General features: G+C 35.8%; 1 protein-coding gene across 1 annotated transcript in view; it reads right to left on the bottom strand.

Moving 5' to 3' along the window:
• Positions 1-16191, bottom strand: part of LOC119787663 (adhesion G-protein coupled receptor D2) — a 120579-nt gene that overhangs the window by 30747 nt on the left and 73641 nt on the right. Inside the window, exon 23 of the mRNA XM_038291645.1 lies at positions 1730-1803. Within this exon, the coding sequence (XP_038147573.1) occupies positions 1730-1803 (74 nt within the window). The remainder of the gene's footprint in view (positions 1-1729; positions 1804-16191) is intronic.

The following is a 16191-nucleotide window of genomic DNA, read 5'->3' as shown; positions in this document are numbered from 1 at the left end:
TTCCAACAGCACACACATTAAGAAGAAATAATATAAATCTGTTCTTATTAGCAAACATGAAAATAAAAATAATATATATAATAAAAATAACCAATTAACAACATCTATGCAATGCTTCAATACTTTATGTTATCCAGATTTCAACTTCTTATCATTATCCATCTGTAGCCATATTCTTGTTGAAACACCAAATCATCCCCACCTCCAAGCGTTCACTTAACCTTGACCAACTAACCAGCAAAATAGATATACTTCTTACCCGGCTTTCCTAATTGCAGACTGTTTGGTATGAGATCACACTTCCACCCAACAACCCCGGGTGTGAACTTAATTGTGTACACTCAGGTATTGGATTTCAGGCTGTGTCAGAATCTAACAGCAAACGAAGAAAAACAGACAGAGTGAACTTGACAATGAGAGAGAGTGCGACAGTGTAAGAAGAGAGAGTGTGAGGCGCAGACCACCCAACAGCTGCAAAGGAAAACAAAGCCGGCTCTGCCAGAGAACAGACTCGGATCCGATCGGTCGGAAGTAGGACAATTGAAAGCTGTTGTGTGATAGCTGTTTGCCAAGATAAAACAAAACTAATAGAGAGTGTAGAAGAAGGACTGGAAGCCTCATCTTATATGTTTTACAAGTTAGTTCTTAGCTTTCCACAGCATAGTAGAAACTGTTCTTCAAAAATAATAACATAGAAAAAAAATCCCATACGTTTATCTTATGTAATGAAAGCAAAGCCTTTTAACATTCAATGGCAATATCAAAAAAGACTCTAAAAGGGAAATGCAATACTGTATTAACCTTATGAGAAGTTCTTTTAGTGATGGCCACAAGGGGAATTAATTTGTGTTTAATGTTGAAGCTGGTATCTGGATGCTTGATTTATTTCACAGATGAGACACAGTTAAGATTGGAACGCATGTGTCAGAGGTCTAAAGGAAGCTTTGACCTGAAAGTTTGTTTTTTGTTTGATTGTGGTCTACAAAAATATCATAAAGCTAGCACTGAAATTTATATATTGTGAAGTTTTTTTTTAATATATGTTCACCACAACAAAATGCATAGATTCCTGTCTATCAAGCTTGATTTTAGAAACACATTAAAAATGTTAATGTTCTTACTCCCTTACAAAGCAGTAATGTTTTTTTTTGTTTTTTTTTACACAGTTGCTCAGTTTAAAGGCATATGTTGGACACTTAGTAATGTGGTGTGAAAAGCTCAACTATACTTAATAAATAAATAAACTGGTAGGGGACACAATAGATTTTTCTATGTGGGTTGGGCCGAATTGTGTGGAGGCGTGCTCTCAGTTTGTGGCACCAGGTGAAAAATTCCAATATTTCTTTTATTAGTGTTTCTCTGTCAGACTGATCCTTAAAATTAAACCCTTTCTTTGATTATGTATAATTACAAATAGTTTATTTTTAGCTCGTCTAAAATCTTATTGAAACCCATCTTCTTTGTACAGTTTACCGACTATTTGTACTTAGAGACAAGTTAATCATCAGAAAATGCAAAAACAAAATCCAGCTTTTTGTGGTAAACCAGTAAGAGAATGGACATTTCTTTAAGCTGTTTTACCGATCAGTTAATTTTCCAAATCTCAAAATATGAATTTGCCCAAAAGGAATGTATCTAAAGTTGGCATCTACCTGCGGAAAGTGTTTTATCTTTCCTATAATCATCCATAATGTTACGACTAGATGTTTATGCATGAAAAGACAGTTACCTTCTTTTCCAGCTGAGAAGATGTGAAGGTTTGTAGCAGGGATTTTTCCTCAGGACACGGGCAGGTTAATTGACCTAAAGAAAGATCAGTACAGTATCTTAGCACTTAAAATCTCTGGGTTCACTTTTTTTTTTTTTTCCACAAACATTAACAAAATTTGCCATAATGTAGAAACCACTGTAGTACCACTAAAGTACAATTATGTAATGACATCATATAAAACAGAAAATCTACATGCAGAAAATAAAAAAGAACAACCTAAGTAAAACATTTAGAGAAAATTGAATAAGAATATAAACATTTTCACCCAGAAAACAGAGACACCTCTAAGATTTAGAAGCATAAATTTATCCAAACCTCTTCTGTTTTCAAGAACAATTAATAAATTTAAATGTTTTGGGTTTCTTCAAGACTTTTTAATATTTTTCTAATAAGTTGAATGGGTGAAGTTAGTCATTTTCCCAAAGATCTCATGTTTTAGCTTAAACAACAGGTAAAAGAAGTCACAATGCTGTTTGATTGGAGCTCTGATTTGTTTGATACAGAATGGCCATGTTTTAAAATTGCATATGGGTTTGGTTATTCTAAATACCAAAAACAGGGAAAACAAAAATAAACATAAAGGGGAATTATATACATATTATAGACATATTTCAATCTTCAAACATTTTATCTTTATTATTTGTTATTAATTAATCCACCTCATCTGATTGCCAACTGTCATGATTGTCATACAATCGCCCTCTGCTTCTGAACGACACCTGCCCACCCGACCCACCTTTAACACTCGCATGTACACACATAACGCAACGTCTTCATTTGTCTCTGTCTCATTTATATGGAAGAGGGCAGAAGGGAGGATGGCTAGTCCACAGCAGAGAGGTCAACATGCTGAAGGAGTTCATCACTCTGAGATGTCAGAGGTGGAAATGTGACGAAGCAGTACAGCATGTTTTGATTCAAAACAGTTTGGAAAATAAAAAGCTGAAAGATAAAAAAAACTGAAACTGATTATTTTGTCATTAAATCTAATAAATTATTTAAAATAATTCAAAACTCCATAAGAAGGTGCAACTAATAAAGGTAAGACATATTGTATGCACCATATTTCTGTTTAATGGTTTTGAGAGAAAGAAGAGAGAAGAAGGCTAGAAATTCATATTACTTCCATGAGATAACTCCACCAGTATAGTAAAGATTACAAACAAAAAGGATTAACTCTCTGCCACGACATGTTTATAAGATTTAAGGTTTTGTGTTGACATAAATAAATAGGCCTAAACAAAAGTACAGGTCTGATTTTTTATTTTTTATTTTGGATTAATCACACCTTCACCATACCTACTAGGAGCTAGAATTAGGTAAACATCTCATAAAAGTTTCAAATCTTGATGAATTTATTTGTGACAATGATTCAGATTTTTTTCTTAACTTTAAATGGCCCTTTGGAAGTCCATTACGTTGCACTGGATGTGCCAGCTTCTTAACTAGAAAAAGGAATAAGGTCCAGACAATTGTGTCTGAATTTGCTTCCATTTCTTTATAACAGAAGCCTGTAACTATTTCTGTTGGTGGGATTCAAATGGGTTAATCTTCTTTAAATTAAATTAAATTTAAATTTTTGATAGTGGGAAACATTAGCAAGTAGGCCATAAATAAAGACTCACCAAACCACCTGAAAGGGAAATTAACAATGAAACATACAGTAGGGGATAGAGACATAAAATAGCGATCGGTGTCAATTTAATTAGGATATATATTAGGATACTATGATAAACTGACAGAGCACAGGTAAAAAACTATTTTGTTGTATACATGAAAACCTACTACTTCGTATGAAATCAGAGTTTCAGAGGAAATGCTTAAATACAAATGTTTTATGAAAGAAAACGGTGGCATTGGAGGTAATGGGTGCAGTGAGAAAGTTGGGTAAAGGAAGTTTTCACTCCTTTCTTCCCAGTCTGCCCCTGGCCTTTCCAACTTCCAGTCACATGCTGAAAGAAGCCAGATACAAGCAAGGTAATCACCAGTTAATAAGAAGCTATATTGAAAACAGACAGCTGGTCAAACATAACAAGCTTCAAAGATTCATGCACGTATTTGTACACACACAATAACATTGACAATTAAATGCATAATCACACACAAAGATGTGTAATTGGAGCGCTGTGCATGGCAAAGTAGGCTACTTCAGAGCAGAACAATCATTGAAAATCGGTAAAAATATCGAAAAGCACATGTGCAAGAACCAACAAAATACACTGCCTCCTACCAGACCCAGATCATTTTTCTACCCCTGACTTTAGCCCTTTGCCACCATCATAGCAAAGTGCAAGCATATGAAAATGAAATATCAGTTATTTCATAGTAATATATCAGTTAACCATTTAGAAAGCAGCATCCTTTTGGGTTTTACGTATGAGAATTTGCCTATTTTTTCCGGCCATATGTAGTAATATCAAATAAAAAATATTTCAACGAGCAATAATTACATTTTACATTTCAAAACGATTCAAATAAAGTAAGACTAAAGAAAATGTTAACAAATCGCACTAAAAACAATGCATCAGATTTTGTTCAAGCATAGTTTTTGGCATATGGTACAAAGATTTTTTTATGTGTGACGTTTTTTAGTCTTCCAAAATCCAGAGGAAGCAGAGTGATAGGCTGTGTCCGAATGTCCGCCCTAACTTCTAGATCCCTCAATCACTATATAGAGGATGGACTATATAGTGAACTTTATAGTGAACTCAGTTAACTGACCGTTCGGAGAGATGATCACTACTTTTCGCTTCCCGTTGGTCTCGTACCTCCATCTCCCCACACTGTGCCAGTGCTATCTTTATCTGTCGCTGCTATCAGGTAGCGACAACGGGCCGCTAGGACAACAAATCCCATCCACACCACACAGTGAAACAGCTGGTCAGAACGCTCTCTATTGTGCTTCTGTAGAAGGTGGTGAGGAGGGGCAGGGGCAGGTGGACTCTCCTCATCCTCCGCAGGAAGTAGAAGCGCTTCTATGCTCTTTTGACCAATGAGGTGGTGTTCTTAGTCCAGGTAAGGTTGTCTATGATGTGCACCACCAGGAATTTGGTGCTGCTGACCACACCGACAGCTGAGCAGTTACTGAGCAGTGGAGCATGGTTAGGCTGGTTCTTCCTGAAAGCAACGATTATCTCCTTTGTCTTCTCCATGTTGAGGATCAGGCTGTTGTCTCTACACCAGCCCATCAGTTGCTCTTTTCTACAGTCCCGGTCGTTGTCGTCTCTGATTAGGCCCGCCACCTTAGTGTCATCTGTAAACTTCACAATGTGATTGGTGGTAAACATGGGGGCGCAGTCGTGTGTTGCAGTTCAGCGTGAACAGCAGGGGGCTCAAGACGCAGCCTTGAGGCCAGCCTGTGCTTAAGGTGATGACCAGTACTCGAGCTGAGGTGGGATGAGGGAGGATGGCATCCCCCATCAAAAAAAATCTTAAAAATCGTCCCCCTTCTTGAATGACCGTCCCCCCCATACCATCCCCTGTGACATTTTATGACTTAATGTTTAAAATTCAAGGTCAATGACCAGCGTACCTGACAAGTAACAACCATACCCAGCATATTGCTTTAGGTTAATAGACTGTTATAATTAGGCTATGTATACTCTCCAAAAAAAATGTAAAAATCCACCATCCCCCTCCTTTGTTTTTAACAACTAGACTACTGGTGACTTTGATTGACATAGCAACACAGATGCTGAAATCTGATTGGACAAAAAATATAGCAACCACATAAATATAACGGACGCAGCACAACCAAATCTGAGGAAAATGTAAATTTAGGTTGTGAATGTAGGTTAGTGTTTCTGATTTATTTTAGGCCAGCAGTGAAGGCCTTGAAGGCCCTCACAGCTAACTGACTGACTTTCAAAACAGAGTGTTCTTGCTGGTTTACCTTGTTTTACTTTGTAATTTCAATGTGCTCATAGTGCCATTAAATCGTATGATGTGATTTTATCGGATATTTATGGTATAGGTATTGTTCTTGGTTCTGGACTTCTTAACTATTTTTCAGCTCAGTTTAAAATAAAATTTTATCAATCTACTTTCTGAAGAAAACTGCAAAAAAATCTGGTTCTGTAGAGAAAAAGGAAAAAGGGAAATAAAATCCACTTGCAGAAAATGCATACACATACAGAGTACCAAATAGCATCTTTTCCAATGTATTTTCTTTTTTTCACAAACACAACCATTCATCCTAGAAGAGCATGAGTCCCTTGTGTAAAGCATACCCCATGTTCTGCTTACACCATCAGCGGCATCAAAAGAGACAATCTATGTCCTCCCCTCTGTCTTCTTTTTTCATTTGAGTGACTATGAGCGGTAGCAGCAGCAGCTGCAGCATCTCTCCGTGCTTGTGCTCAGCCGGGGTGAGGCAATAGGTTTAGCAGGCGAGGAGGCGAGGCAGATTTATGGTGGTGGATGTGACCTCTGGGGCCGTAACACGGTGATGGGTGAGTGGCTCTCAGCGGTAAGCTACTGGCACTTGACAAAGTGCCCGAAGCAGAATGAATTTACTTCTCTTTTCCTCAATCATCAAGCAGCCACTGCCCTGACCCCCATCCTGACTGCTATAACAAGATCTCCCATCTCACAAGGGTCTGAAAAATTTACTGTCACATCTACTTTTCAATGAGCTCAAGTGAGCACTTCTTTCACCTTCAGCGGAGCAGGTGCTGGTGTCGAGTGGGGCTAACCTGCCCCCTGCATGAGTTTGTGAGTGCATACGTTTTATGCGCGCATGCATGAGGGGGAGACAGAGGGGTGAACTAAAGAAATCTACGTGCACAGGTAAGGTGGTCAAATCCCCTCTCTTCCTATATTCAAGCACAGACTATAATAGAGTATTTGAATAAATGCAAAGTAAAACAATTTTATAAAATTAACAGTTAGTGCCAAAAGACATAGAGTTATCCCAAAGTATGCAATGTTCATAAAACGTGAATGTGGTTTTCTTTGGCACACCGAAGTGTAGTAAGGTTACCAGGGACACAGAGGGCAGAACTGTATGGATGTCAATAGACAGCTATTCCGATTATATTAGAAGTCAATCTACCTTAACAGATCTCTTATACACACAAGCACACACAGCAGGCATTATGGAATTTGTGAGTATAAAGGTTTTCATCAGCTTGATGGCAGTAGAGTTGAACTTAATGATCCTGGTATTCCTTTTTTTTATTAACCAGTCGATAAATCTATATGTCAACACATTTAAATTTCACCTTTCTCGCTCTCTACTTGCTGGAATGACATACAGGGAATTTAAAAGAAGACTCAGAAGATCAAAAGGAAGGTTAAGATGAAACAAAATGTTTTCTTTCTCATAAACCTTTCCATTGTTTTGGTACCTTTTTATGTCTCGAAAAGATGAAACGCTGTTTCTATTTGATTAACAGTAATAAACGCAAAAAAGTCTTGATTTAAAGTATCAAATCAATTAATTTACAGTATTTTTTTTTTATTTTGCATCTTAAACTGATTTAGTAATTGTGGATATTAAGCAATTTAAGCTCTACATTTAAATTAAGGATATTAGGACACCAACATTTTTTTATATGAAATAATGTTGCCTTTTTATTTTAATTGTTCACTAGAATAACTGAATAAAGTAATATGAATACAATCAACAACTGGGGCATCAGACGGCTGAGCGGTAGGGTAGAGCAGGGGCATCCTAAACTGAAGCTACAGTCCTCTACACAGTTTTCTTGGATTTTATTTCTGGCCCTGGCCTGGACCATTAGCAACATGTCTCTCCCTTTTTTCTCCACCTTGGTCCCTGCATAGATTCTTATAAGGGAATGAAGGAAATCTTTGAATCAGATTTGGAAGAAAATAGGATGTGCAAAAAAAAAAAAACCTGCAGATGCATAGTATTTAAAGCTGTTAATGTTTAAAAATAGATGAGTTCAGCGATCATGAACCTTAGTCTCAAGGTTTTAAAAAGACAAAGTACTTTAAAATCACATTATATATATAGATATATATATATATATATATATATTTACCCAAACACTGAATCTACTTGAAATAAAAGGTTAACTTTGCATTCTGAGAGATATCAAAAATTAATGCTTCTGGTTTTAGAATACATCTGAAAATAAATGCATAGTTGGTAAATTTCAGCCCACCACACTAAATCATTCAATGGAAGAATTAGATATAATAGCTGATGAATGTTAACCTATATAACAGAACAGGGCTTTTAAAAGTCATACACTATATTGTCCATTGATATTACAGTTACTCTGCCAATCAATAGCCTTTGCATTACACAAAGAAACTGAGAGAGTAATCCCTTCTATTTGTCAAGTTCGGTCTTAAATATGTCATTACTAATTCAAGCTATTTTCTTTTTATGATCCCAGTCTCACCAGCTCAAATAATGTTATCATGATGAGCCAATAAAAATCAATGATTAAACATGTGTAATTTCCCAGAGACAATGTATTAAAATTTATTGTCTCCCTCCTTGCAGCAGGCATCATGAGAGCCTTAGAGCGACTTACTGTCTGTGGGTTACAGCTGAAAATAAAGTGGGGATTAAAAGCTACTCAATGAGCTGCTGTGAAATAGATCAGGCTATGAAAGCTGCTGTGCGCATGGTCTTGCTTGTTAAGCTGCACAGGCTGCTGGATTAATACTGGGCTGGAAAGGGAACTATAAAAATTCAGAGAGAAGACTCGGAGGGCTTAAACTCAGATAGGATAGAAGAGTTTCTCATCAACTTATAGAGAAAAAAAATTAATGTAGTACAATAAAAAGATTCTTTAACAGGTTTAATCTAAAGAAATCAAATGACAGAGAATCAAACAAATATATATAATTATAGCAATGGCATCTTTGCAGAGAACACAGCAGATAAAATGCAACACAATTATCCAAAAGTGGGTTCCTAAATTTGATAAATCATATTTGCATTGTTTGTGTAAACCACTTCTACAGGATCAGCCAAGAGAAAATGACCAGAGCTTACACTTCCCAGTAGGTGCTAAGAAGCTGTTTCTTTGTCTGATTGCCCTGCTTGTGACGCTGCACTGACACCAACTTTCTTTTAACCTTTCCGTGTAAAAACACAGGAAAACCCTGCCTTTTTAATATAAATGGAAAACTCTGTGGAGTAATGTTCTCCAATACCCCATGGAGATTTACTGTTTGATCATCAACTTACACAGTATTCCACTTGGACCTTTTTTTGTTACATAAAACGAGAACAGGGAACTAAAAAAACCCAGTGCCCACGAACAACGCCTTTGGCTCAATCAGTGGCAGTGGTTCAGCAAACTGCATTTTTCTTTTAACTTTCAATTCTCCTAAGCATCCGTGCTTCACAGCCCCTAGGGCTATTGCCTTTCTCAATCTGTCCCTGGAGAGGCAGGAGTTATGGTCCCTGTCGATTGAGGAGAAAGGGATGTTATTCCCCTGTCACCTCCTGGTCGCGCCGCCATCCTCCCTGCCCTGATCTACAACCTAACCGCACCACCACCCCTAACCGAATTCCCTTCTCCCTTTTACCCACTTTGCTCTGTCGTAAGCTGAGGTTATATCGTTGCCATGGGCTGTTGAGATCCAGCTGACAGAAAAAAAATGTTCCGGTAAAGGAGGTGGAGGTGCTGCTTGTGGTTTATGAAATAGTGCTGGATGCTACTACTGTACATCACATTAAAAAGTTAGTTTTAAAATGTGGCTAAGTGAAAATTTATTTGCAAGAAGAAGTGCACCCTCTGTAGAGGAAATGAGGATAGCAGAATGGGATGGGGTGGAGGGCATGTAAGGCTGACTGCCCCAGGGGAGGTGACCTGCCCCAGGGAACATGCAGGACCTTGAATGACACTCTTGATAGTGAAGCAAGAGACAGGGTTAAACATGAAAGGCAGTTAACTGAAGATTACATGCGCTTGTTATTAACTCATGTCAAAGGGGTCTTAGTAGCTGTTTTCATTTTTTATATTACATTTAATAAAGTTATTTAATTATTTTAAGAATATATTTTCAATGTTTTTAAGTCTATTTAAAAATCTTTTTAATCTTACTTGGCTTTTCTAAATGTGTAAATGTCTAATGTGGTGTTATTTCAAATCAGATATATACTAGAAGTTTAAGTATTAGAGTAGAACTTGCTCTCTAAACTTAGTGATATTAGTGTAAAAGGTTTGTAAAAAAACCCAAGGAATTATTTTAGTTATGCAGTAGCATATTCTCATATTCCAACCTTTAATTAGCATGATTTTATATTGTAAGAAAACATTTATTTATTTTTTTTGCAATACAGGATTTTTAAGTTGAAAAATACAAACAAAAAGCAATTTAATAAATGGTTGTTCCGACTGTTACTAGGTTCAAGTCATGTCTCAGCAGTGTTTGGAAAACTCCACATGATTACATTGATTATTCAGAACATTTAACTCATATTCCTGGATTTAATCCGAGTAACGAGCTGCAAACAATATAGGATCGAAAGGCTTTTTAGAAGACTTAGGCGATGTTCACACTGCAGATCTATATTCCCCTTTTTAATTTATGGGTGAAATAGGATTATTTTTTAATGGTCTTTAAGACTAACAATTAAATGTGGCCACCATCAGAATCCAGTCTGAAATGTTCATGACTCCAATGCAACCTGCATGCGTTAACACACTGATTCCCAACCAGGTGTCCGCAAACCACCAGTGGTCCATGAGTGCATTGCAAGGGGTGCCTGAAAATATTTCATTTATTAGGTAGTAAAACAAAATAGGGCTGGGATCTGTTTTGCTTTGTGAGGACCCAACAGAAAAATCAAACAAGCTTTTATTAACTAAAAAGTAAGTTTTGAGTTCACCTTCAGCTTTGATCAAAATCAAAACCAAGCAGAGGAACAGACAGGATGTAGAGAACAGCCTGGGATCAGCTGTGGTTCACACTAAGCTATCAGAGCTCATCAAAACGGCTCAGATGTCTTGATGGAAACAAAATAAAACTAATTAAGTCAGTCTGACTATATTTTTGTTCTGTATTTTGTTCCCAATGCATCAAGTTTAAATTTGATTATAATGGAGTTACTCAGAGGAGCTTTAGTTTTATAAATAAAGGGTTACTAGCTTCCAGGCAACATACTTATGTTGTTTTTTTATGTGAGATGGAAAGAATAACATGCCTTAGAACTAAATGCTCAGGTTAAAATATTTAGTAAAATAGTTTTTATTTTATAATCAGGTATTGTACATTTCACTTTTGGGCAGTCATCAATCCTTTTGACTAGGAGGCTTACTCAGTGTAAGACAAAATGCCGAAAGGGGTACACAAGTCAAAAAAGATGTACTTCCATTAACATTGCACCGCTAACATATATAATAACAGATGTTGGTACAGTATCTCTGTGTTATCATTAGGAGTTGTCACATAAAGTAAATATTCTAAAATTATGATCAGTCCATCACAAGACAAAGAAAGGTAAGAAAACATAGAGCAGATCTTTGATATAAAACATGGTTTTGTGGATAATTGAGTGGAGAAGAGTCTGTAAAGCTATGATCACACTGCAAGTCTCTATGCTCAAATCCAATTTTTTCCTAAATCAGATTTTTCTGCATGGTCTTCCACACTATTATTCATATGTGAGCGCTATGGAGAGTTCAAGACATCAACGCAACCTGCATGCACAGAAGATCGTAAATGTGACTCAGTAGCGCACTGATACAGAAGTAATGATGAATCCTACTGTCATTAGAAATCCTTAATAAAGTTCAATTTATAAAAGTGTAATAGCAGATGCCAGTGTATCCATGGTATTAAACTTTTAATCGATGGAAGCTCACAGTATCATTACCATTTCATTAGCAAAGAGGGAAGGTACAGAAAAACAGTACAACTTTTAATAATGGCGGTTTGTAAAGCCATCAATGACTGCTGCTGCTTTAGAGACATCTCTATGGATGTATTGAAAAAAATTAAACATAACTTCTAACCAATCTGATGGTGAGATACCTAAATAGTTGGATTAAAAACTATAAATATATATCTACTGTATATATATATATATATATATATATATATATATATATATATATATATATATATATATATATATATATATATATATATATATATATATATATATATATATATATATAATATGCTTATTTAGTTATTAATTCAATATTGAGGAGGAAAAGGGGGTTCGGAATTAAAAAGGTATTTTTGGTCAGTTATATGGTTTTCAATTAAAATGCTTTTAAATTTAAATTTAAATAATGTTCATGTGTTTGTGTACAAACTGAAAAGGCTTCAGGTCTAGTTATATTGTAATTTACATGCATGCACAGTTTGCAGAGTTTACAGTGGTTTTCAGAGAAGTCCTCTTAGAGAAACTTTGCTTTGTTCACAGGATTTATCAAAATAGGCCCAGCGCAGACATTTGCAGACCTGAACAATTCACAGCAGATGACATCCAGACCTCGAAGTGTTTCATTTCCATACTGGCCAATGCTCATCTTTTTATTTTCCGCTCTTACTAGTATGCACCTTAGGCAAATCCTGGGTTTGTGAGGGTCTTTCTGGGTGAAAGAATAAATAAATAAGCAGATAAACAGATGAATAACTCAGAGGGATGAGAGCGCAGGTGGCTTGGCCATCCATCATATATCCTATTACCCTCCACTCAGCGGCTCCTGCAGTATGTATAATGTAGTCAACCTCCATAAGCAGATACAAATTCAACTGTTTTCCTCCTCAATTTGTTATTTCTGACAACAGCATAGACTGTGCCTTGTTGTTTTTCTGAATTATGAATACATTTCCCTCACTCGTACATGATTGTGTGGTGTTTTATGCAGAACAGTTGTGGAAAACAAATGTGCACAGCCTGGTGCGACCTGTAGCAGTTGGACAAATATGCATGCAGTAACAGTCTCATTTAAAGGTACTTAGGAACAACTAAATGAAACCAATTTTTCAATAGTAGATATACTGTATTAGGGCATAAATATAAAAAGCAATAGTAAAATGAAATTGCAGAAAACATAGCCGTTTAAATGTTTGAAATTATCTAAGAATTGATTTTTACAGGAAGCTATGATACAGTGGACAAGATTTCAAAGATCAAATTTTTGTCAGTTGCTCCACCAAAGTTAGTCTTGGATATTTGAATATTATTTACAGGTGCTGTAAAAATAATGTAACTATAGGTCTTACAAACAATGGATGATAGAAGGAATTAACAAATCCGGGGTAATATTGAGACTGACAGAAACCCAGTAGAGGAATGTAAATATATAGCAAACTAATAGCACATTTAACCCACTGCCTGTTGGTTTGAGTATTTACACTCAAAGGCAACAATCAGGTCTTCAAAGCTTCAGCCCACATGACAAGAGCCTATTTCAGGGCCACACTTCCCCAAAACAGCTGAGCCAAATCTTAGTCTACACACACACAAACTAAAAGCCACAAGAATTTAGTTGTCCATCAATTCAAAATGAAAAAAGGATGCTGAGGAAATTAGGTTCAATCATGTACAGAAGAAGAAAAGATGTGCAGAAGAAAAAAAAAAGAATGAGAGAAAGGGAGGATAAATTGTAAGGAAGTGATTTTTGGGGACTTGGCTGAACTCTCAAACCCTGTTTTGTTAGAGCAGATGTGGAATTAGTACACATCGGTTTGCATCAGTGAGACATTAAACACAAGCTGCCTTCTAGATGCCAAATATCTCTCTGTCAAACAGACATAAACATGTGCATGCCTCACCTCTACTGTCTATAGTTCTGCTAGAGTAATTATCAGGGTGATGTCAGCTCCTAGAGGAGCACATTTTTATACTTTCCTTTAACTGTGTCAGTGCTAAAATTCCTATGGACTTTGGAAAATAGATTTTAAATAAGATACTACATAGTTAGGTTTCCTTTTAAATTAATTTCACCAACAGTGAAACTGTTGCCGAAGCAGGTGGATAAGAATAAGAAGAGGTAGTGCAAAAATAATTGCTCTGCTGTCATTCCTCCATGTTTCAGATTCAAAAAATATTTTACAATCAGACAAAGATGGCAGTTTTGAAATGATAATTACATTTAAAATGGGTGGCAGAAATTACAAACAATCAGGCCCTTTGTAACAAAAAAAGTAATTTTCTCTAACCCTTTTAACTAGTTGTGCATCCTTTGGAGCTTTGGCTCCCAACGTTTTTTGACTTGTGTATCTGCTTGGCCATTTTATTATACCATGAGTACCTTCTTGATTGAAGGCAATTATTTTCCAAAAACAGAAAGTAAAACTGATTATAAAATTAAAACTATTTAATTAATTTCATTAACTTTTACATTTAATGCTCAGACATTTCATTATTTTTAGTTAGAATAAAACATAACATGAATATGTAGCTGCTTTGGTGCGTTCTTCTCTTGCCACTTTTGCCTTTACTCCTGTCTTCCCACTCTTTCTCGCAGAGAGGTAGTGCACGGCACCGATACCCACTGTAGTCTTTCATGTAAATGTTGATTAGGACTTTTTTTTATATATATATATATATATTTTTTTTTTTTATTTTTTTTTTGGTTGATATAATCTTGGTTTTCATTTGGGACCTTAGAGAGCAAAACTGACCCCAGCTGTATTTTATTATATTTTTTTTATCTTGGAAGTAAAATATTAAATGTTTTTACAGACCCGCATCGCATGACGTTATACACACTCCGCTTTGTTTTAAAAAATATATATACGCGGATGTCGCCTGCATGTTATGAATGCTGGCATACCATTAATCATAAATTATGAACAGTTTAGTTTGTGCCTTCAAGTCCTTTGACCATAGGAAGACGTTACTTGAATATAACCTAACGGAATATCTTCAGAACAGCTCCAAATGACACAAAACTCATATGAGTGAGTAGAACATGATGTAATATCGTAAAATCAAGGGCCCAATGTAAGAAAAAACGACGTTTCCCTTTAAGGAAAGTTATCGCAATCATTATGCATCCATTCTTTTCACAAAGAGCAAAGCTGGTTTGAATCATTGGCATAACTAATGGAATATGGTTTGTGATGTCATCCTCACTTTCCATGTCTGTGCCCATGTCTGTGTTTCCTGATGCTACTGCATCAAAATTGATTATTTAAACGTAGTGAGGAGCTTTTCTGAGCCCTCTTTTAAATGCATCATGAGCGTATACTACGGTGGCCCTGAAGTGCAAACTGCAACTACAAATTTAAAAGCGCAACTACATTAAGGAAATCACAACTACATAAAGTAAAAGCGCAACTACATTAAGAAAAACAAAACTACATAAAGCAAAGCGCAACTATATTAAGAAAAACAAAACTACATAAAGCGAAGCGCAACTACATTAAGGAAAACACAATTACATTAACCTACCGAAAAAGGTAGGTACCAGTGGGAAACATGAGACATCGCTGATAGGTAATGTTTTTAATTTATATAGCTCTTGCCCCCACACAATGACATCACATTTATTTATGTGTATACAAAACTTTAAAATAAGATTATTGCAAAACACAATAATTTTCTGATTTTAAAGCATTCCATCTATAATCGCTGATGTGAATGACCAACTATGGTACATTTGCAAAATCAGTAGGTCTTTTGATAGCAAGTACTTAGATGAAATCACTGCCAGCAGGTCTTTTCACAAGAGAATTTTTTTGAGTGGGATCCTGTTCCATGTCAGTGAAACAAGCTAAATATGCATGACAACCTATAGTGTGTGGGAGAAGAATGTAAGTTGGAGTCAACCCCAATGTGTTGTCAGCAAAGATCTGTGCATAATCTGCAAAAGATGTGTGCAATAGACCACCAATAGGCCCAAAACTGCAAGAGATGCTAAGGAACACATGTGGAAAAAAAGAAAAGGTGTCAGATGTCAGACACGTGCATGCATATGCTTCCTGCAAAGTGATTTTGTTTCACCTGAAATAAACTCAATTTTGTAACAACAATTATTTGTGGACAACAGAAAACTTCTTTAAAACGTTCTCTGGTAAAAATAGCAAGAAAATATATCACAGAATGAAACAATTGTTGCAATGTGTATGTATGCACTGTACTAGTCATTTGTTGTTGTTTTTTTGGTTTTGGTCATTTAATTTAAAAACTTTCTCAGGCATGAGTGAAATTCATCACACAATGGTCAAGTTGTACATATTGGGGATGTTTTTTTTCCTTCCAAAATTGTTGATATTTCTGTGAGGATTATAAATGGAACTTTATCCTCTGTTAGAGGCAGTATTTACAGCCTTATTACTATATATATTTTGTATCGTATTTGGTAGAAATAACTACCATTCATTTACTGTTCACACTTCAAGTGTTATAACGTTTAACTAACTAGGGGATTTGAATTGAAATGTTGGTTTATTTTGTCAATTATATGGTTTTCAATTAAAAAGAGATAATTATAAAGGACATATATATATATATATATATATAT

Source organism: Cyprinodon tularosa, unplaced genomic scaffold, assembly GCF_016077235.1.
Source record: "Cyprinodon tularosa strain WSP-4 unplaced genomic scaffold, ASM1607723v1 ctg30, whole genome shotgun sequence".
NCBI lineage: Eukaryota > Metazoa > Chordata > Actinopteri > Cyprinodontiformes > Cyprinodontidae > Cyprinodon > Cyprinodon tularosa.
The sequence above is the reverse complement of the archived record's forward strand: the minus strand, read 5'-3'. Positions and strand labels throughout refer to the sequence as shown.